General features: G+C 58.4%; 2 protein-coding genes across 2 annotated transcripts; one reads left to right on the forward strand and one right to left on the reverse strand.

Moving 5' to 3' along the window:
- The first annotated feature begins 3,036 nt into the window (after positions 1-3,036).
- On the forward strand, positions 3,037-10,263 carry LOC309602542 (eukaryotic translation initiation factor 4E-binding protein 1-like). The gene is made up of 3 exons (XM_082336206.1): positions 3,037-3,237; positions 8,339-8,509; positions 9,883-10,263. The coding sequence occupies exons 1-3, from the start codon at positions 3,090-3,092 to the stop codon at positions 9,912-9,914; spliced, it is 351 nt and encodes a 116-aa protein (XP_082192332.1). The 5' UTR covers positions 3,037-3,089; the 3' UTR covers positions 9,915-10,263.
- Positions 10,264-16,749: 6,486 nt separating this feature from the next.
- On the reverse strand, positions 16,750-18,962 carry LOC309602134 (nodal homolog; the record flags this gene model as incomplete). The annotated part of the gene is made up of 3 exons (XM_082335460.1): positions 16,750-16,902; positions 17,001-17,791; positions 18,722-18,962. 3 exons carry the CDS (start codon positions 18,960-18,962, stop codon positions 16,750-16,752), a joined length of 1,185 nt encoding a protein of 394 aa, XP_082191586.1.
- Positions 18,963-20,202: the final 1,240 nt, after the last annotated feature.

Genomic DNA, 20,202 nt, shown 5'->3' on the forward strand with positions numbered 1-20,202 from the left:
GGCTGGGGTCCCCACGTACTACTTCATCTCTTTTTTCGGTGGTTGTCGGTGCCGTTCGCGTGCACAGAACGGCAGAGAAATGCCGGACGTCCCAGCAACAGGCGGCACAGGGGTCCTGCCCGCCCCAGAGACATCACTGATTTATTGCCCCAGGGCTGGTTGTTCCCTGGCTCTGGGTCCAGGTGGTTTCCCCTTTCTTTCTTCTTGCGTTTTTTTTTTTTAATCTCCAGCCTGTGTGGGAAATGGGAGACAGAGACGGATGAGGAGGAAAGGCTATTGTTAGGGCTCTGGGCTGTGCATCCCAGAACCGCTTGCTCGGTGCCAACTGGTTTCTGGGGAGGTCTCTCCAGTGGGGGAGATTGTATCAGCAGAGTCCAGGAAGGACGTCGCTGCCAGCCCGGGAGAGCAGCGTGTTCTCCACCATGGGCTGGAGCTCTGAAGAGCTCAGCAAAGGCAGCGAGAGCGGAGCACCCGCATCCTCGGTCCGGGATGGGGACTGGCCATCTTAGAATCATAGAATCATGGAATCGTTTAGGTTGAAAAAGACCCTTAAGATCATCAAGTCCAACCGTTAACCCAGCACTGCCAAGCCCACCACTAAACCATGTCCCTAGGCACCACATCTCCCCGGCTTTTAAATCCCTCCAGGGATGGGGACTCAGCCCCTGCCCTGGGCAGCCTGGGCCAGGCCCTGACAGCCCTTTTGGGGAAGAAATTTTTCCTACTATCCAACCTAAACCTGCCCTGGCGCAGCTTGAGGCCGTTCCCTCTCATCCTATCTTGTGCTGCCCGGCTTGCTGCAGCCTTTTGGGGTCTCCTGGGCACCCCAAGTGCCACGTTGGAGCCCCCCCGATGGGAAGATGCCTGCAGGTCTCATGGCATGGAGAAGCCGTTTCTGCAGGACAGAAAGAGTCCGGTCCCCTGGAGGGGCATCTCCAGAAGGGGCATTTCATGGGATTTTGAACACCCTGGAGGGTTTCCCCCCACACTTACCGTTACAGCCAGTCCTTGCCCGCACCCTGACCCGGGGGTCCCCCAGGCGCCGAGGGCAGACACCCCGATGAAGCGGGGACTCGTGGCCCCCTGCTCCGCCCCAGCCAGGATGTGCCCTTAAACCCTGACCTGCCCCCGGCTCCTTGACCCCGTAATGGTCCATTCTCCGGGAGGAGGAGGAGGAAATGGCAATGGACCTTGTTATTCGGCGGCGGGATGCCTGGCTGGGTTGGGGGTCACTGCTGATGTCATTCGGCACGGCCGGATATGTTATTTTCCTGCCCCAGCACTTGGTAATCGATTCAGCAGCCGGCACAGGGCGAGGGCTGCCTGCCTGGCACCGCAGGCTGCCCGGGGTCCTGGGGATCCTTGGGGAGCAGACCCCTCGAAGCGTCCCCCTCCATCCCCCAGCCTGGCAGGAGACCCCTGCCCTGCTCACACAGATGCTGCCCTGGAGAAAGGGCTCAGAGCCCCTCGGGGACCCCCAGCACCCCAGAGCTGGACCATGGCTCCGCAGGGATGAGGTTTCATCCCCCAGGGATGGGGCAGTGGTTGGGGGGGCCGTGGGAGCTGGCTCAGCCCTGGCTAGCCGGGCTTGCCCGAGCCAAGCGTGGGTCGAAGCAGGCAGGGAATGCCGGTTTGGCCGTGTCCGGCTGCAGGCCCATGGCCAGGGTCCGGCACGGCGTGCGGCAGCTGAGCTCCATCTGTTGGAGCCGGGGTGATGGCGGGGTTTGGGCAGGGCAGGGGCCGGCTGCGTCCCAGCACCGCCTGGGCCAGGAGAGCAGCCCAAGCCCCTTTCCAGGAACTGTCACTGCCACAGCCCTGGCCACCACCACGGTTTTCCAATGGGCGAAACGTGGCTGAAACAGTGCTGGCCTCCATGCTGGCTCCCTGCGTCCCTGCCAGCAGCAGATGTCACCATCGGACCGGTGTCCTGTGCGGGTCAGCAGAGCTCTGCTCTCACTGCTGGGGGAGCAAGGAAGAGCCAAAGGGTTTTTTCCAGCCGGTACCGCAGCTTGCGATGGGAAAACAAGGAGCAGAGGCAGGGTCAGGCCCTCGGCTTATGAACAGTGCGGGGTCGGCATCGGCTGCCTTGCGTGCAAAGCACCGGGCTGGGGTAGCGGGGGCACTGGTGGGGGTCTGCCCCCTTCCCGGCCATGCCACCCTCCTGACAGGCCCTCTCCCTCCGTCCGGCAGGCAGGGCTGAGCTGCCGGCACTCATCACACTTGTGAGCAGGGCGGTCCTGCCGGGGGGAGCGGGCCGTGCCCTGCCCAAGGATGCTTGGAGAAGCTTTGCGCCAGGGCTTCACCCCCGGGTGCCCCAGCTCTCCCCCCTGCCAGCCCGGGGCTCCCGCCCAGCGACCCCAGCCCACCCTGCTGCCCTCCCTCTGCGCGTCAGCTTCCCTCTCAGTGCTTTATTTAATAAAGTTTTAAGAAAAAAACTGGGTTTTTTTCCACTGCCCCGAAGCTCGGGCAGCCCCGGCCGGGGCGGTCCTGCTCCGGGTGCGGCCCAGCGCCCCGGGGGGCGGCGTGGGGGTGCCGGACACGTGTGTGGCCCCCCCGGCCCCCCCCTGCTTTTGGTCCCTGCCCCCCCCGGAGGTGGCAGAGCCATTTGGGACGGGGGTCTGCCACCCAGGCGGGCTGACATCTGTCCCCGCAGGGTTCACACGGGGACCACTCGGGACCTCCCACGGCGGCCACCCCAGCTGCACGTCCCGCGTGGGGCTGCGGGGGGTCCCTAACCGGGGGTGGGCACCCCCGGGGGGCGCAGGGACCCCCGTCGGGAGGGGGCAGCGCTGTCAGCATCGCCCTGCCGACCCTGTGGGGTCACTGCATGGCGCTGGGTGGGGGGGCAGGGGGCAACGCGCCCCCCAGGAGCGGGGGGCACAGGCGCTGGGTGCCCCAGGGTGGGGGCACCGGACCGGGGGGCACAGGGACCCGCCGGGCTCCTGGGCGCACCTCGCCCCGCCCAGGCCCCGCCCCCTGCCCCGCCCCCGTCCTATTTCCCGTCGCGCCCCGCGGCGGAAGGGGCGTGTCCGGGGCCGGAAGCGGCGGGCAGGGCGGGCAGGGCGGCAGCCGGTCCCGGCCGCGGCGCCATGTCGGGCCGCTGCTGCCAGGGGCAGACACCGAGTCGCGACATCCCGGGCCCCGGCAAGCGCCTCGCCCTGCCCGACGGTGCTCCGTTGCCTCCCGGTGACTACAGCACCACGCCGGGGGGCACCGTCTTCGGGACCACGCCGGGCGGTGAGCGGCGGGCCGGGGCTGGGCCTCTCGGGGCGGGGGGGTGCTCCAGCGGGAGCCCCCCGGGTGCCGCCCTGGTTTTGCGGTGCGAACCGGACGGGCCCTTGCGTTGGCACGGCGGCGTGTGGGGAGCTGGGGGGCTTCTGTCGCGGTGGGGGGACCCCGCCTTGGCCCCGGGGACGGGCGGGGGGGAGCCTTCGCTTTGCCGGGGGGCTGCGTGGGGACCCGGGGCCTCTTACTCAGGTGGGGATGGAGGGGGGCTCCCGCTTTGCCCGGGGGTTCGGCTGCGGGGCTGTTGCTTTGGGGGGTGGGCAGGGACCCCCGTTTGGCAGCAGCGTTCTCGCTGCGGGGGTGGCTCGGCCTTGCTTGGGCCTGGAGCTCCGTGTGCTGCCCGGGGGGGGTCCCCCTTCCCCGGGCCGGGGTCTGGCTTAGCAGGGCCAGGCTTTTCCCTGGAGCTTGGCCACTGCTGTGGGGTGAGGGACAGCAAGGGAGCCAGGGGGCTCCCACCTTGCTAAGAGGGTGCCGGGGCCGGTGCAGCGAAACAGCGTCCTCCTGGGTGTCCGTGCTGGAAAACAAGGCTGCTGTTTGTGCTCTTGGGTAGCCTTGCAGGGAGCAAACCCCATTTGGGTTACTTATTAATTCTGATCTCTAATATTTGCCGTTTCCTCTGGCAGTAGGTAAACGCTGAGGCCTTTTTTTCTTTTCCCAAGTTGCTCTAACTTCTGAAAGTGCAGTGCTTCTCTACTGCAAAAAGAGAGTGGGTCGGTTCCCTCTTTCTTTGCCGCAAGTCTCGTTGTGCAGCCCCGTTCGCTGTGCTGTGTGTGAGTACCAGGAGTGGTATCTTTTAGGGATTTGGTCTTCAAATAAAAATAAACTGATTGTGAGAGTTAGCGGCGCTTGCTCCCTGCTCGGAGTGGAGGCAGCTGAGGGGGCTGCATGTACACAGCCTGCAAGCTTAGCGTTTATCTTGGCTGCGCCTCGCGTGTCTCTGTCCCTGCGTACTACAGCAGGGACATAATGCGTGAAGCTCCCTAAAGGGCTTGTTCATCTGAAAGGTTTTGCGTCCACACCGCTTGCTTGAGTGCCTGTTTATTTTGAGTAGTTTGGCTTTCGAGACAAGCGGCTGCTGTTCCAGATGGTGACACCAGGCACCAGACCAGTTGTGTGTATTTCCAGCTACGGCAGCTGCCTGCAAGAATTTTTCCATATCTTTAAGAATTTTTCCCCTCTGCTGCTAAATTAAAAAAAAAAAAAAATCAATGTGAGCTGCAGGAATGATGACACTGTACCTGAAGTTCAGCCAAAAGAAGAAACTAAATGGGAGGCAGTAGAGTTTGTCCCTCAGACCTACTGGTCTCTTTACAGCACAATATTTCAGGGGTTAAAATTCAGAGAGAAGGGGGAAGTCGGCATTGCTGACTCACTTGTTTTTTTGTGTTTGTGCAGAAAAGCTTGCTTGGGGAACTGAAGTTCTTGTGTTATTTTTGCCATATGTTCTCGCTTCTCTGAAAGCAGCAAATCACTGAAGTACTTAAATACTACTTGCAGTAATTATGCCATGGAAGACAGAATGCGAATGACTTTCTCAGCTATATTCATGTGCTCTGAGTAACAGAATAGAAATGAACAATTAACGGTGCTGTGCAGGGTAATGAGCCTTCCAGGATTACCATCTCTGTTGGAGAGTTAATGAATGTCTAGAGTGTGGAGGAGAAACACAAATGCTGTTTATTGTTAGGGTGTGTGCACCTGGCAAAATCCACAGTGCTCTCGTGACTGCGTGGTGCTTTAGTCTGTCCCCAGCCTGTTCGAGGACAGCTCGTGCTGCCGAGGCCCAGCTGCAGGCGCTGGCCGGTTGCCTTCAGGTGTTGGGTTCAGGTGCTAAAAGGAGGAATGATTTAAAACTCCCGAAGGACCTGGGGGGGCGGGTGTTAGCCTTGGGTTGTTGGTCTGCCTTCGTGGTCACTTTGCAAAGAATTCCTTGTCCTGCATGGTCTGGAAGAGCTCGCAGGAAAACATTATCAATACATTTCACAGCAAACTCCCCAGATGAATGCACTAAAGTGTCACTTTAAAGAGTGCTGGGGCCAGGCCAGCTTGGGCTCGGAGCCTCTCTGCTTCCTGGGCTGGGCTCTCTTCATCCATGTTCTGCTAACCCATCTAGCCACTGATGCAGGCAGAATACTTTGCATTGCTCCTTTGTACGTAAGCCCTGACTGCTGTAGAAATAATCTTGTGTTTCAGAAGCGCTTGTTTTAGGTCCTTTTGTTGTAAATGTTCAACGCATGTAGACCACTGAAGAAAGTCTGCGATTTCCTGCAAAACAGTAGGTTAAATCTGAAGAATCAGAAGAAAGAAGCAAATCAAGTTTGTCATGCAAAACCTCTGACTAATTTCAGAGAAGAATTGAGGACTGTAATCTCTGAAGTCATCTCTTTGGCTGTAGGCAGCGCTGGGGATGTGAGCAATGGGAAAAGGGCCGGGTGCCAGAGCTAGAAACCCGCGGCAGCAGTGCTGGGTGACTGAAGGCTTTTGAAAAGGTCGTACTCCGCAGCCACGGTACGCTGAGTTATGTGCACAGCACTGAGATCAAGTTCTTGGGCGGGTTGCTTTTGAGTCTTCAGAAGTGTTGAATTGACATCCTAAAATACAGTTTGGATAAGAGAGGCCCATCCGAGGAGGGCAGGCAGTCACCTCTTGTGGTCTAAAGTGTCCTCCTTCTAATCCTGGGAGCAGCACAGCCCACCGTGGGACTGACGTGAGTGAGCAGAGTTTCACCGTGGTTTCTGAGCCTTCATTTGGTGCCAGCAATCGGAAAAAAGGACTCGATTTTCCCTTTTCAGCTGCTTTCACAGGTCTCTCTGGGCTCTGTGATCACCGTTGGAAGGGATGGCGGAACAAAGAAATTCCCTGTCCTCTGCCAGCACAGGCAGTAGCTGTTTTTCTTACAGCAGTCACAGTGGTAAAAAAAAAAAAAAAAAAAAAAAAAAAAAAACCAAACACTATGAAGAAGCACAGAGAGCGTTAAAGAGATGTGCGATCTTTAAGCACAGTCTGTTCTCAGTATTCCCTTTGTGCCTGTTCTGGCTCCTGGCCCGCTTGCTGAGGGCACGCGCACACATTGTCTTTCAGTAAAGCCCACGTGCAGTAGTAGCTGGGGAATCCCAGCGGCTCGGTCTGTCATGAGCAGAGATGCATGGCGAGCTGCAGCGCTCGTGGCGCTTGCTGTGAGTGGCGCAGAGCGGGTGGCGATCTGCCGTTTGCAAAGGAGCTGCCTCCGGTGCTGCTGCTCGGCCACGGAGGTGTTGGCTCTTTCAGCGGGGATGGGATGGCTCTTAGAGCAGCACAGCTCACGGTGCCTGTGCTCCATCAGGGAGCAGACAAGGAACAAGGTGCGGTACTGGATGCTTCTTCAAACCTAGTGTTGAAAATATTCAAAGTGAGCCAAATTCTCATCCAGACTTCCCGAGTTGCGCAGTGAGGCAGTCGGGTGTTGAAGCTGTGGTATAACCAGGGCTTTCAGGGAGCAGAGCAGTTCCCATGGGGTGTAGTCCTTCATACTAAATACTCTCCCTTCCAACAGGAGGAGAACTGCTATTAACTCAGCTTGACATCTTGGAGGCCCGTTTATGGCCTGGGGCTGTGCCTGTTGACAGCGGTGGCTGGGTGTCCTGCTCTGGCTGTCTGCAGGGTGTTTGCTGTCGTAAGCTCTGGGCATGTGACTGCCGGAGGAACGTGAACCAGGCGTGGAAGCTCTCGTCCGCCTGAACTGTGCTCTTAATACCCGGTACATGAGCTGCAGTTCTAGGAAACCCCGTCCTCGCCTCTGTAAACCTCCCAGGAATTTAAACTCCGCTTGCAGGCCTGCCTGCTAAACTCAACTTTGCCTGCCTTCTCAAACCCAGCGAACTGCTAGAGCACGGTTCTGAATTGGGTGTGATCTCCCCTTGGATCTAGTGAAGCAACTCAAATTCAAAATCTTTCAGTGAAAAGGCTTCCAGCATTTTGTGAGCTCGTTTGCACAACTTTCTTGAAACATGATATCCAGCTACATTACTTTATAGCCACGCTTCAAAATAAAGTGGTTTTAATGTTCCTGGACAGATGCTAATGGAAGCTTGTTTCCCTGCGCGTGTGTATTTTTAAAGTTTTTTGCAGAGTACCCAAGGAGAAATTGCCTTTCCCTCTTGCAGGAGCAGAGCAGTAAGGGCCTGATCCAGAGAGGAGGTTTGCAGGCCTCCTCTTGAGGGAAGAAAAAACTGATTTTTTCAGTACTTTCTGGGTTAAGGCAGCGGTCTGTTTGGAGGGATCCCATTTCTGTGTGTGGTTTTTGAGCTTTTTCCAATGCAATTCCTCTGTAAGGAACGGGCTGTTCAGTCCAGTGGTATTCCTAGAAATCCATGCCCAGAGCTGAGCTGTGCTCCCGTAGAGGCTCGCTGTAATGTGCTGGAGCTGGCTTGTTCTACGTGGGGCAGGGAGAGTAGGATGTGGTCTGGTTAACCATTAAAACAGACGGGCATTAACAACTCTGTTTTCAGGCCTTTTGAAAGGTGTATGTACCTGGGCTGGACAGGCAGCACCTGGGCTGCAAAATAAACGCCCGTGCAGGAATTTTCCTGCTGGGCAGTGTCCAGGGTGACATAAGGAGGCGATGCTACGTCCTGTTACCTGGTACGTGCGCTTGTGTCCACCTACAGTTCTCAGCCCCGGACAACTTAGAAAAGCCTGTTACGTTTATGAGCTGAAATGAAATTCAGTTTACTGTTTCATTGGGTTTTGCTGTGACCTTGAGTTAGATCCAGCCCCTTCTACCTATCGCGTGCAGCGTCAGTCTGGACTTCGGAGCCTTGTTCTCTCTGTGCACCAGACCAGTAGCATTAGCTATTACTTGGGTACCTGCCTCTTTCATACTTTTTTTTTGGCAGATACAGTGTTAGTTGTATCTGGCTTTCTTGTAAGGTAGCACAGAATGAACAGAGTAAGTGCTAAATAACAGGCACCATTTTAAATGACTCCTGTTGTACACACCTAGCTGTGAAGGTGGCCCAGCTGTATTTCACGCATTCAAATGCTGAAAACTGACAGTGTTGTTCTCTCCCTCCAGGTACCAGGATTATTTATGATCGTAAATTTTTGATGGAGTGCCGCAATTCTCCGCTTGCCAAAACACCACCTTCTGACCTTCCGGACATTCCAGGTGTTACAAGCCCAAATGTGGAGGAGTTGAAGATTGAGAACAACCATGTCCAAAACTGTGATGAGAAAGTGAGCGCAGGTGAGCGCATGCGAAAAACAAGTGATGTGCACTGCTGGTGCCTAGAAATACCACAGTTTACCCATGGACTGGAGCCAGGAGATCCCTATAAGCTATGGTCAATACTCTGATAACTTCTTGCAAAATCAAAGTGTGCTTGATGTTATGGGGTAATTAGGTTCTCATGGGTATTAGGTTCTGCTGTGGTCCCTGGTAATGTGATGTTTCTTTCAATTAGTTAAATGTAATTTGTCATAATCAATTTATTCTCACTAATTTTGCAATTGGGAAGCTGCTACTGGATTAATAGTCCTGTGGGGAGAGAGTGGGTGCAGTGTTGCTGCCTCTCTATCCTGGCCCATTTTGCAGCTGCTTTGCATTTTTGAAAAATATCGGATTACAATTCAGAGTAGGACTTGCTTGGGGTTTTAATATCAGCCTGGGTTGTAAATTCCTTCTGCCTTTTTTTGACTCTGAGACTTCTGGTGTGCAAGTGAGCTCAATTTATGTAGCTAGGATGCAATACCTGATTTGTATACATCAATTATCCAGTAGCTGTTGCTCTCTTTAGGGGGTTCAGCAGAAGCTTGCAGGTGTGCATAAGGTAGTGGTTAGTCCACCGGAGAACAGAGGTCACTGGCCACTTTGTGCATGTCAACACTTAACTAAAGGCACTGTAGTAGGAAAATGAGCAAGTATTGCTCTTGAACAGTTTTTTTTAAAGCTATTACTTCTTGAAGCAACCTGAAACTACCAAGTATGACCATCTTCTGTCTAAAAATAAACATCTGAATGCTCATTAGTTGGCTAAGCAAAATCTTTCTGGAGTCAATATGGCTTAATATTTTTTGTTACACACTGTTGTGACCTTTAGTGGCTCACTGGATTCTCTGGCAAACAGAAAAGCAGGCTGCATGCTGGATGCCAGCTTGGTTGTGGCTCTTCCAAAGAAGCCCTGTCCTCAGGAATAGATCATCGCTGCTCACGTTGGCATCCCATCACACTGCCTGAGCTGTGGTAACAGCTGTACAGAGAATAAGTTGTGAAATGTGCTTTTGTGTCTTTGGTAACAGAAGCTTCTACCGGTGATCGTCATCAATGTTATTCTTTACATTCCTTTTTAGAAGGAAAGCCAGGGGTAGAAATAAATTAAAGGGCATCTTCTCTACTTCTGCTCATCTGTCTGCGAGTAAGATCCCCACTGTGGACAGAGCTTACGTTTTGCTTGTACAAGACGGTTTTCATATCAAACTTGATGCCTGGATGCAGCTTTTAGGTCCAAACCACTGCATTTCTGAAGCACAGCTGATGGTTGTTTCTTCAATAAAATATTAGGTATTTAATGTGAAACTTTGAAGACTCATTTGTGTGGTTTTTTTGGTCCCTCTCAACAGGCGAGGAAGAGCAGTTTGACATGGACATCTAAAGCACGTGCCCTGAGAGTGCTTATCCAGTGAAGAACCAGGACTTTGTCTTGAGGATTCCCACCAGCCAGGCTTCAAAGTAGCCCATGCCTTGAGTGCCTTCCCGCTTCCTGGGAAAGGCGGTTTCTTCCCTTCCGAGAACAGAGCGTGTCCTGTTAGAAGGACCGAGTCTCGGCCTCTCCGTGTGGGTGCGAACACCCAAGCGCAGCCCCTGCTGATGATGGGCCTTGGAGTGCCGGAGGAGACACTCTCAATGATTGGGTTTTTTTGTTTCCAGTTTTATGCTTTTGTTAATCATTTTAATACTGTAAAAGTTACAGAAATGCAATATAAGGGAGAAATAAAAATCATTTTGAGTCTCCTGGTATGGAGATGAATGCAATAAATATGGCTTCTGTCTGTTATTCATTCCAGCAAGGAACTAACAGCTTGTTGCAGAAAAATCAGTCGGCTTGTCCTGTGTTTAGCCTTGAGATAAGCACTCTGGCTTTCGGGGGAAACCCAGAAGCGAAGGCTGAGATGCCTTAAGCCTTCTTGGTGAAACATCTGTGTATGTCCCACAGGCGACACCTGGTCACTGCAGCAAGTTTCAGTGTGCTCTGAGTCTGCTGCCAGAAATAGTTAGCAAAAGCTGTCCACTGCGTGTTTCCGGGTGGTTCTTTTGCGAGGGCATGGTGTGGGTGGCTGTGAGCTCCTTTTTTCCATCCCTGACGAGGGGCAGGGTTCAGTCAGGCTACAGGTGGAAGCAGCTGAAATCAGTTCAGAGAGGGGCCCTGACCCTGAGCTGCCTTCTCCTGCCCTGCCGGGGAAAATGCAGAGCCTCCCGCTGCTGTGCTGCAATTCCCGCTTCCCAAAATAGCGGATCTCCTCCAGCAAGTGAGTGCTTAACTTTTCTGCTGGCTTTTTGATCCATGCTGAAACTTTTCTGCTGATTTACGTTTGTCCTTTTTATAACTTGGTGTACAGGGATTAAGATTTCACACTGAGCTTTGGAAAAGAGAGGGTTTAGCTGGTAGGTTGGAAATAAGTCTGGTTTTGAGAGGGAAATTTTCATCTGAGAAAGTAATTTTACTGCGGGAGCGTTTGACTTGAGCCCCCAGAGGAAGTATCTACGCTTCTGGTCTCAGCGCAGTTTAATAAATGCGTATTATGGAGCACTCTCGTACCGCATGGCAGCGTTACTGCTTTAGGGATGCTGCTGCTGGTGGCATCTCGTGGTGGTGGTGGCTGAGGCATCTCGAAGGAGGAGAATGCATATTAGGACATGGCCTGAACCCCCGACTTCCTAAAAGACAATGAGTGTCTGTTCAAATCTGTTGCAGTAGATAGCATTTAAATATCTGCTAATTAAGCTAAATTGTGACAGTATGATATGCAAGCCTTTAATAATGAGTAACAGAAGAAACGGAGACAAAGCAATTGCTGCAGATAAACTTGCATTTTTTACAGATAAGATTAAGTGTTTCTCTGAAACCTTAATGGGAACAGATTCAAATTTATTGCCCTCAGGTGTCACTTTATCAGTATGGCAGCTCCGTACCAGTTGCTGGGTTTTATGATGTGCGCTTAGAGAGGAGCTGCTGTCGCCTCTGACTTGTCTGTCTTGCCAAATTAATATTTTCAGCTAGAAACAGCACGGGGAGATTGCGGTGCTGCTGGCAGCGTCGTGCAGCCGTTCGGATCCACGTGTCCGCAGGGCCTCCTGCTCTGGTCACCACATCACAGCAACCTCCAGCTTTGTGTTTTGGGGGAGGCAGCAGAAGACTTGGTTTTAAGAAAACTTAGACTTGGTTTTAAGAAAACCTACCGTGTTGATGTTAATTGGTCTAAAGCTGGGTACTTTAGGGTAGACTAAAAACGCCATGATGGACTTGTGGGGTGTTTGCAATACCGAAGTCTATGCGCTCGGTGCTGAAGCTTGTTTGCCCGCTCTGTCCTAACCAAAATGCTTGCAATTATTGCCTGAGCGTGGGTTTACACCTGAAAGAGCTGTGTTGGTGTAACCCTTGGCAAACGGGTCTCGGTGGGAAAGGGGCTCTCTGCACGGGGTGGGGGTTTACCCCTCTTACTCTCCTGAAATACCCTTCCACAATTACGAGACCGGCTTTAGCTGCCGTTACGCGGGGGTGAGGTTTCGGGGGGGACGTGGTGCCCGGTGTCCCTGGCTGCCCCGGGCGGCAGCACCGTCCTGGGCCCCTCTCGGAGGTGCCCCCGCCGCGGTGCCATCCCGAGCGAAGGGCTGCACATCCAGGCGGCTCTTTGGGGAGAAACAAGCTGGTTTCAGCCTTGCTGCTTTTTTTGCTATGAGTTTCTGACCCGCAGTGGCCCAGAGGTGAACGGGAGCCTCGTGGGGCTGGGTGCGAAAGTGATGCACGTTTTTTTTGGAGTGAGTGTCAACTATTGCAAGCGATGCTTTTAAATTCTGTTCCCTCCCACCCCCGTACTAGAGGGTAACAAGTGTTTAAGTGTTAAGTATTTTATCCGTGCTGTGACAGCTTTGCATCGGTATCTGCGTGCTTATGTAGATCTGGGGAGAGCATCAAAGCGCCAGGTGCCTCCGACAGCGATTCATAGCCGATAATTCGGAGAGAGGGAGAGCACCCTGCGAAGCACCCGGGCCAGGTGTGAGAGGGGGTCCGGGAGGGTCAGGGCTCCTGCTGGCTTCCCGGTGCGGGGCCCTGGGGCCACGAGCACGGCAGCGCAGTCGCTGGGGGCAGAGCGAGTCGCTACCGAAGCTGTGAACGCGTGATGCCGTGACGTGGCACTCGTCTGCATTCGCTCTGGTGCGATCTGTCCCAAACCCGTGCCTTGAATGTCTCCTCCGCCCGTGGCGTGGGACCGCGCAGTCTCGGCATCCCCTGCTCCTGTCCTTTGCGGTTCACCTCCCTCCCTTACACCCCCAGCCGGTGCTGCGCCCTTCAGCCCGGCGTTTTTGGATCCATCTCTCGCATGCATTCATGTTTCTAGCGCTCCAAGCTTGCCTAAGCCACGTAAGGCGCAGCTCAGCGTTTCCAGGGCAGATCCCTGCTTGCCCGGGGTTTGTTCCTTGCCTGGCACTTGCCCCAACGGGCTGAGGAGCTGCTTTTGCCGCAGGCTGAGCCCCGCGGCGAGCGCAGGCTGCTGCCTGGCTGCCCTTGCAGGCACGGCGGGAGGGGAGGCAGCCGTGGGTGGCTGCCTCGCACAGCTGGGATGCTCCGGGGAGGTCCGAGGGACAAGTGTTGGCTTTGTCATTGCATTTTCTGTCCCTGCCCCTTTTCGTCTCGAGCAGGGCAGAGCAGCATGCCTGTGTCCTGCTCCGCGTCCCGGTCACGGGACGAACAATATTTGCCTGACCCAGCTAGTGCCTTAATCCACCATTTGTACAAATATTACCCTGGGCCTTTGATAAGCCCTTCGGTCTGTTTGCTCTCACTCATGCTTTCCTCGTGTGTCCAAAGTAAACCTAAATTTACCTCCCGAGGCGCGGGCAGCAGCGCAGGCAGGTGGTGGCTGCGACTCGCTGCTTGCACCCAAGTCTTGCAGCATGGATAGGCAGCACTCCCATTACGGCCAGGGTGCTTTTCCTGCCAGAAAACCTTCCCTGCATCGGGAAGGCTCCGTCCTTCCCATGCCAATGTGTAAGGATGCTAAAACCAAGCCAGTCCTTCCAAAAGCAGGGACCCTGCCAGCTCCCCGACACCCTGGGGCGGGCAACAAGATGCTCCGCTGCCTCAGCACTCGCTGTAGGGCTTCTGCTCTGCAGCAAACCCCCCCCTGAGAAACTGGTGCAAAAACCGGTCCCTTCTGCCCGGGTGAGGCTCACAAGAGCATCTCTGAGTGGGGAGACAAGAGCAGGGTCTGGCCGCCTGCGCCTGCCGGGCCATTCCCTGCCCGTGCAGCGGGAATGGGGTGAAATCCTCCGCGTCCCGTTCCTGCGGTCCCACCGCCCGCGCAGTGTCCCTGCCCCAGCAGCCTCTGGCCCGGCGATGCCGAAAGGTCACCCTGGAAAGGTGCTGTGCCCCCGCTTTATTGTCCTGCGTGTCTGGGCTCCTCTGTCACGCAGCTGATGTGTATTGGGGCAGGAGAAGGGCCAGGCGGCAGAGCTTGCTCTGCTCAGAGATTAGGTCTCCGCTCCCAGCCCAAGCCTTGCAAAGCCAGGCTCACTAGCAGATACCTTGCCTAAGCACGGCGGTGCAGCTTTATTGTCGCCATCCGCACTTTGATGTTTTCCTTACAGCCCTGGAATCTCAGCCTTTATTTTTCCACCCGGCTCTTCCCAGGGAACGGCTGCCTGCCTCCCCCTGCCCCGCGACTTTTGAACCCGCTGCTCGATTTTAAACAGGCTTGATGGAGGGGCAGAGGTCGCAAAGATACAGCTCCCAGCAAGGCTGGTGGACGCAGGGGGCTGGGGGGCGAGGAGCTGCTGAGCGTGGGAGAGTGAAACCTCCTGGCTTCGCTGCCGGTGTGACAACGGGTTTTGAGAGGGAGTAGCAAACCTGCGGAGGAAGAGGCGAAAAAAAATTTAATTTTCTTTCATCAAGAGCCCAGATTGCCAGATTTCTCTGCACATCTGCCTCCTGCCAGGGGTTAGCCCCACGCCTCCTTCGCCCACCCTTGACAGCTCCTGCAAATGACCCTCTAATGACGGGATGGTCCCAGTGTGAAATGCTGTCGGAATATGTAAGCGGCCCAGGGGAGGGCCTGCGCGGGGCGGGGGGCACCAGACACCCTTTGTTTATCCGCTGGCTGGGATGTGGATTGAGGATAATCAGGCTGGGCCTGGGATGTGGAGTCGGGGCTGCTCGTCCCAGGAGGGGAGGGATGGGGATGGCCACCTGGGCCACCCGCTGCCAGCCCCGACGCTTGTGGTCCCACTCGTCCCCTCCGCCGTGCCGGCCGTAGCCGGGGGCCGGCGGTTGGTCCCCACGTGTGTGCCGTGTCCCCATCCACGGCTGTGGGAGGGGGCAGCTGTGAGCCTGGGGGAGCCCGGACCCACGGCCGGGGCTGCAATGGGGGGGTTCAGCCAAACGCGGGGCCGGACCCTCGCTGCCCCAGGAGGATCGTCCCCCCCCAGGGCTGGCACGTAGTGGGGCATGGTCATCCCCGGGGGCACTCGAGACCCTGGGCATCGTCTGGGGCTGGAGCTCTCCTGCTCCGACTCCCAGCCCCATCACCCCTTCGGGTGGGCGACCCGAAGGAGAGCTGCCTGCACCGGCCGCTGCACATGGCTTAAAATTCATTGCTATTAGGCCCTTCCCCTTATCTCCAAGGGGTAAATAAAGGTGGAAAATCCCCTTAGCCCTCCTCTTCAACGCCTGCAGGTGCTTCCCTGCTTGTTCTCAAGCAACCCCCCATCAGGGAGGCAGCAGCTTCTTTGCTATCTCACGCCAACTTTCCCGTGCACGGAGCTGTTGAGCATCTTTTGCAGCATTCAAGGGGACACCCTTGCTCTAGCAAGCTACGGTAGCAGCCCACTCGCTCTGGGCGTTACCGCCCGGCATTGCTGGTTTTGCTGGGCAGCAATGGAGCAGGCTGCAGCCAGAGACGATGCCGGGCAGGGAGAGCCTCTGGGTGCAGCAGATGCACAGAGAACTGGAGGGAATTGCACCCTGAAAGACCATTTGACAGCAAAAATGGGCTGTGGAAATCAGCAGAGTCTACCAGGCATTTTTAATATATATAATTTATTGATGAATTATACAACCACAACCCTTTCACTACCGCTCCATCCAGCGAGTGGTGGAAAAGCTTTGAGCAAAGCCATCGTTTTACAGAGGAAAGCAGCACAGGAGCCGAGATGTTCAAGGCTGGTAGGAGGGCTGGCGGGGGCTCAGACCCACCGAGCCCGACCTCGGGGCTGCCGTATTTCCAGAAGCACCCCACTTGCCCATGCAAACCCTCTCTGGTGAACAGATGAGGCTTTGGAGAGGGACTCAGGAGCCCCAGGTCTTTTGCATGGTTCCCTGCATAGTCCTGGGCAAGGAGCACGTTTGATAGGTCAGCGGTTGGACTCGATGATCTTAAGGGTCTTTTCCAACCTTAACGATTCTATGATTCTATGATGGAGGTCGCCGCCTCCCTGCCTGCTGCCAGCCAGCTCCTCCCGGGACCGTGCTCAGCCCCGCGGCTCGGGGCAGGCTGAGATGAACCCCTGCCTGCTGCTGCCCACGTGGCGCTGCCGGATGGGCGCTCTGGACACTGGGCTAACACATTAACTTGCCTTAATTGTAATAGAAATCTGATAGAGTTTTAATAAAAATATAATAGAAGTCTTAAGAGAAATGCCTAAACCCCAGGGGAGATTGAAAATCCCGATGGTGCAGGTGCTCAGCGTGGCCGGACACCGGTGCTGCAGTGCCCCGCCGAGAGCCTGCAGCTACCAGCAATAGCTATCGCGGGCAAAAGGAGCGTCGTCGTGGGCAGCGTGTCGTGGCAGGGAGCGATGCTGCCGCCGCTCCAGCCCTGCGCCCCGGCTCCTGCCTCTGGGGAGCAGCACCAGCCCTCGGCTGCCCCGGCACACGCCGGCCGCCAGCACCGCGGCTCCTGGCTAAATGCAGCCGTCAGGCACCCACCGCCTCGGTGCTGCAGCGAGGTGTCTGACGGCCTTCCCTGCACGTAGCCTGGATCCGTCCATGCGCTGCAGCCATGTGGTGCTGCAGAGCCGCTAACACCCAGGCACCCCACTCCTCCTCCCCTGGCACAGCCAGGGCTTTGCCAACCCACGGGCACGCAGGATTCGGAGGCGGCGGGGGCTCAGGGATGCCCTGGTCTGCGCGTTGGTCGTGGGTTGGGCGGCCAGTCCTCGGGGCCACTTTCTGGGCAGAGATGTGCCCCTTCCCAGCAGGAGACGAGCTGCCCTCAGTTGCAGCCGCACTCCTCGATGATCATGTCCTCGTGGTGGCGGACGACGATTTCGCCCTTCTCATAGTAGAGCATGGAGAGGGGACTCATCCTGACCGGGGAGCAGGCGGGGCAGGGCACCTGGTTGGGCTTGTAGAGCTGCAGCAAACTCTGTGGGGAGACAAGGGAAGGGCAAAGCATCACCCCCTGCCGCGGGCCGGCGGGGCTGGGGGTGCGCGGGGGGAGCGGAGGCAGCAGCCCCCTCTTACCTGTATGTAGGCGTGGTTGGTGGGCTTGAAGGTCTCGTCCACGGGTGACGGACACTGCCCTTCGCACCGGTAGGCGTTGTACTTTTTGGGGTAGACGATCCAGCTGCCCCAGCCGGTCTGCTCGAAGTCCACCATCATGTCCACCCTCCTGCACAAGGACCTGCCCTCCTCCCCCGGGACGGCAGCGGCAGCGTCGCTCACTTTGATCCTTTGCTTCTCCTTTCTGTTCCTGCGATGCCGGCGGGTCCCCGCGCCCTGGGAGCCGCTGTCACGCATGACGTGCTTGGAGGTCTCTGCTGTCCTGATGAGGCTGTGGTCTCCCGGAGACTTGTCCCTGGAGAAGACGAGCAGCAGGACTCCGTCCGTCACGTCCTGGGGCAGGGCTGGCTCCCCGTGGCCAGCGTCACTCGAGACGGGCAAGCGCGTCGTGGCAGTGGCCGGGGTGGCCGACCCACTCGCCTCCCACTGCTCCCTTCCCGCGGGACTGCGGTGCCCAGGGGCCACGGCTTGGTGGAGCCAGGACCGGAGCAGGCTGGTGACCTCAAAGACTTTCCAGGAGGCCTGGGTGGAAGAGGGGCTGCCGGCCACGGTGCCCAGAAAGAGCTGGTGGGCGCAGGTCCCGCTGCGCCGGCACCTCCGCCGCCGGCTGTGGTAGATGTCCAGGGAGACGTCGCGGGCTGGGGAGAAGCCGGGCAGGCGGACGCGGAGCTCGGCCAGACTCACCTCCTGGCTGCTGGAGAGGGAGGACATGTCGAAGGAGAGCGCCCAGCGGGAGCCGTTCTGCAGGGAGCCTGAAACCCAAGGGGCAAGGTGAGGGGACCACCGGCTTTGCCAGGGAGTGCCGGCGCCGGAGGGGACGGTGCCCTCGTGTGCTGCCGGGGCACGATCCCTGCGTGAGAGCCTGAGGGTCGGGGGAAAGCAGCCAGATCCACCCCGAGAGCCAGCGAGAGCACCGGACAGTGCCGGTCCCGGGGAGAGGGATGCTCGGGGACCGTGTGAGTCCCTGGACAGGGATGCCCAGGGACGGTGCGGGTCCTGGGGACAGTGCGGGTCCCAGGACAGGGATGCCTGGGGACGGTGCAGGTCCCGGGGACGGTGCGGTCCCAGGGACAGGGATGCTCCAGCACAGTGCTGGTCCCGGGGAGAGGGGTGCCTGGGGACGGTGCGGCTCCCGGGGACAGTGTGGGTCCCAGGACAAGGATGCTCGGGGACGGTGCGGGTACCGGGAACGGTGCGGGTCCCAGGGACAGTGCCGGTTCTGGGGACAGGGATGCCCGGAGACGGTGCGGGTCCTGGGGACAGCGCAGGTCCCAGGGACAGGGATGCTCGGGGACAGTGTGGGTCCCCGGACAATGCTGGTCCCAGAACAGGGATGCCCGGGGACGGTACGGGTCCTGGGGACAGGGATGCTCCAGCACGGTGCCGATCCCGGAGAGAGAGATGCCTGGGGACGGTACGGGTCCTGGGGACAGGGATGCTCCAGCACGGTGCCGATCCCGGAGAGAGAGATGCCTGGGGACGGTGCGGGTCCCAGGGACAGTACCGGTCCCGGGAACAGGGATGCTCCGGCACGGTGCTGGTCCTGGGGAGAGGGATGCTCGGGGACAGTGCGGGTCCTGGGGAGAGGGATGCTCGGGGACAGTGCGGGTCCCGGGGAGAGGGATGCTCGGGGACAGTGCGGGTCCCAGGAGAGGGATGCCCGGGGCCGCGGCCCCACTCACCGTGCGGGGAGAGGCTGAGGGCAGCGGCGGCGGCGGCGCGGAGCGGGGCGGGAGGGGCGCGGAGCAGCTGCAGCATCAGCGGGGGGCAGCGCGGCGGGGCGCGGGGCGCGGCGCGGGTGGGTGCGTGGGCCGGTCCGTGGGTCGGTCCGTGGGCCGGGGCGCGGGTGGGAGCGCAGCCCAGGCGGAGCAGGGCGAGGGCGCAGAGCGCCAGCGCGGGAGCGGAGCGGAGCGGGGCCCGCATGGCTGCAGGGGCCGCCCGCAGCCGCCCTATTTGTACAGCGGCCCCGAGCGCCGCCCCGGGCGGCCCCGGCAGCCCCCTCCCCGCCGCCCCGGCAGCCCCCTCCCTCCCCGCCGCCCCGGCAGCCCCCCCCCGCCCGCCCTCCCCTCTTCTCCCTGTCCCTCTTCCCATCCCTCCGTCCCCAGCTCCATCCCTCCGTCCCTATCTCCATCCCCATCTGCCCCCCGCCGTCCCTCTCCACCTCCCCCGTTCCTCCCTTTCTCCCTCCCTCCTTCCCCCCATCCTTCCCTCCCTGCCTCCAGCCCTGTCCATCCCTGCCTCATCCCTCCATCTCTCCATATCCCATCTCTTCTCCCCGTCCCTCTCTCCATCCCTCCCTTCTGGGCTCTCCGGCCCTGCCCTGCTCTGCGGGGACACCGCTGTCCCCTGCACCCTGCACTGCCCGGCACCTGGGACCCCTGGCCCCAGCGCCTCCCCCCCAGCAATCCTGTCCTGCTCCTTGGAGAAGGGACCGGGACATGGGTGGCCATCGTCCCTGTCACCCCCTCAGCCCCGTCCAGGCAGGGGCTCTCCCCTGCTTGGTTTCCCCTTCTCCCAGCGCCGTCCGGAGCAGGACCAGGGGAGAGGGTGCTGAGCACCCACCGCTCCTCCCCGCTGAGGGCACGGGGTGCGGGACAGGACAACGGGGCCCGCACCGCTGGGCGCAGGGGGATGCCAGCCGGGCAGCCCAGGGGGAACAGCACCGTCCTTGGGTGGGCCTTGCCCACGGACGGGCCTCGGGGGGACCCGGTGCGGCTGGGGCCAGGGTGCTGCTGGGCCAGGCAGAGGGATGCGACGCGTGAACCCTTCTGCCATGAGCCTTTAATGCTGCAGAGCGAGCGAGAGCGGCCGTGGGGACACATGGCCGCGCGTCAGCCCCCGGCACAGCTGTGCGGCCCCCGGCAGTGTGAGCGGCCGAGCAGGGGGGTCCCCCGCCTCCGCCGGCCCTCCCAGCAAGAGGCTTTCGCAGAGCGGCGGCTGGCGAGGGGCCGCTCCTCCTTTCCGGGGGGAAAGGTGCTAAATCCTCCCACGGGACCCCCCGGAGTGGGGCCGGCGTCAGAGGGGAGCCCACGGCGGCGGCGCCGGGGGCCTGGGACCTGCGCTGGCGTGGGGTTTATGTGCCCCCGAGTCAGCCCCGCACCTAGCTCCCAGGCTTTGGCTGGGTGACGTCACGGCGGAGCAGGGTGACGTCACGGCTGCCCCC

Source organism: Platalea leucorodia, assembly GCF_965183815.1.
Source record: "Platalea leucorodia genome assembly, chromosome: Z".
NCBI lineage: Eukaryota > Metazoa > Chordata > Aves > Pelecaniformes > Threskiornithidae > Platalea > Platalea leucorodia.

What these genes read in the sequence shown, in the direction of transcription:
- LOC309602542 (XM_082336206.1), top strand. Translation starts at nt 3,090, where the DNA reads ATGTCGGGCCGCTGCTGCCAGGGGCAGACACCGAGTCGCGACATCCCG. An exon ending in CTTCGGGACCACGCCGGGCG is followed by an intron (nt 3,238 to 8,338) that starts GTGAGCGGCGGG and finishes CTCTCCCTCCAG; the next exon opens with GTACCAGGATTATTTATGAT. An exon ending in TGATGAGAAAGTGAGCGCAG is followed by an intron (nt 8,510 to 9,882) that starts GTGAGCGCATGC and finishes CCCTCTCAACAG; the next exon opens with GCGAGGAAGAGCAGTTTGAC.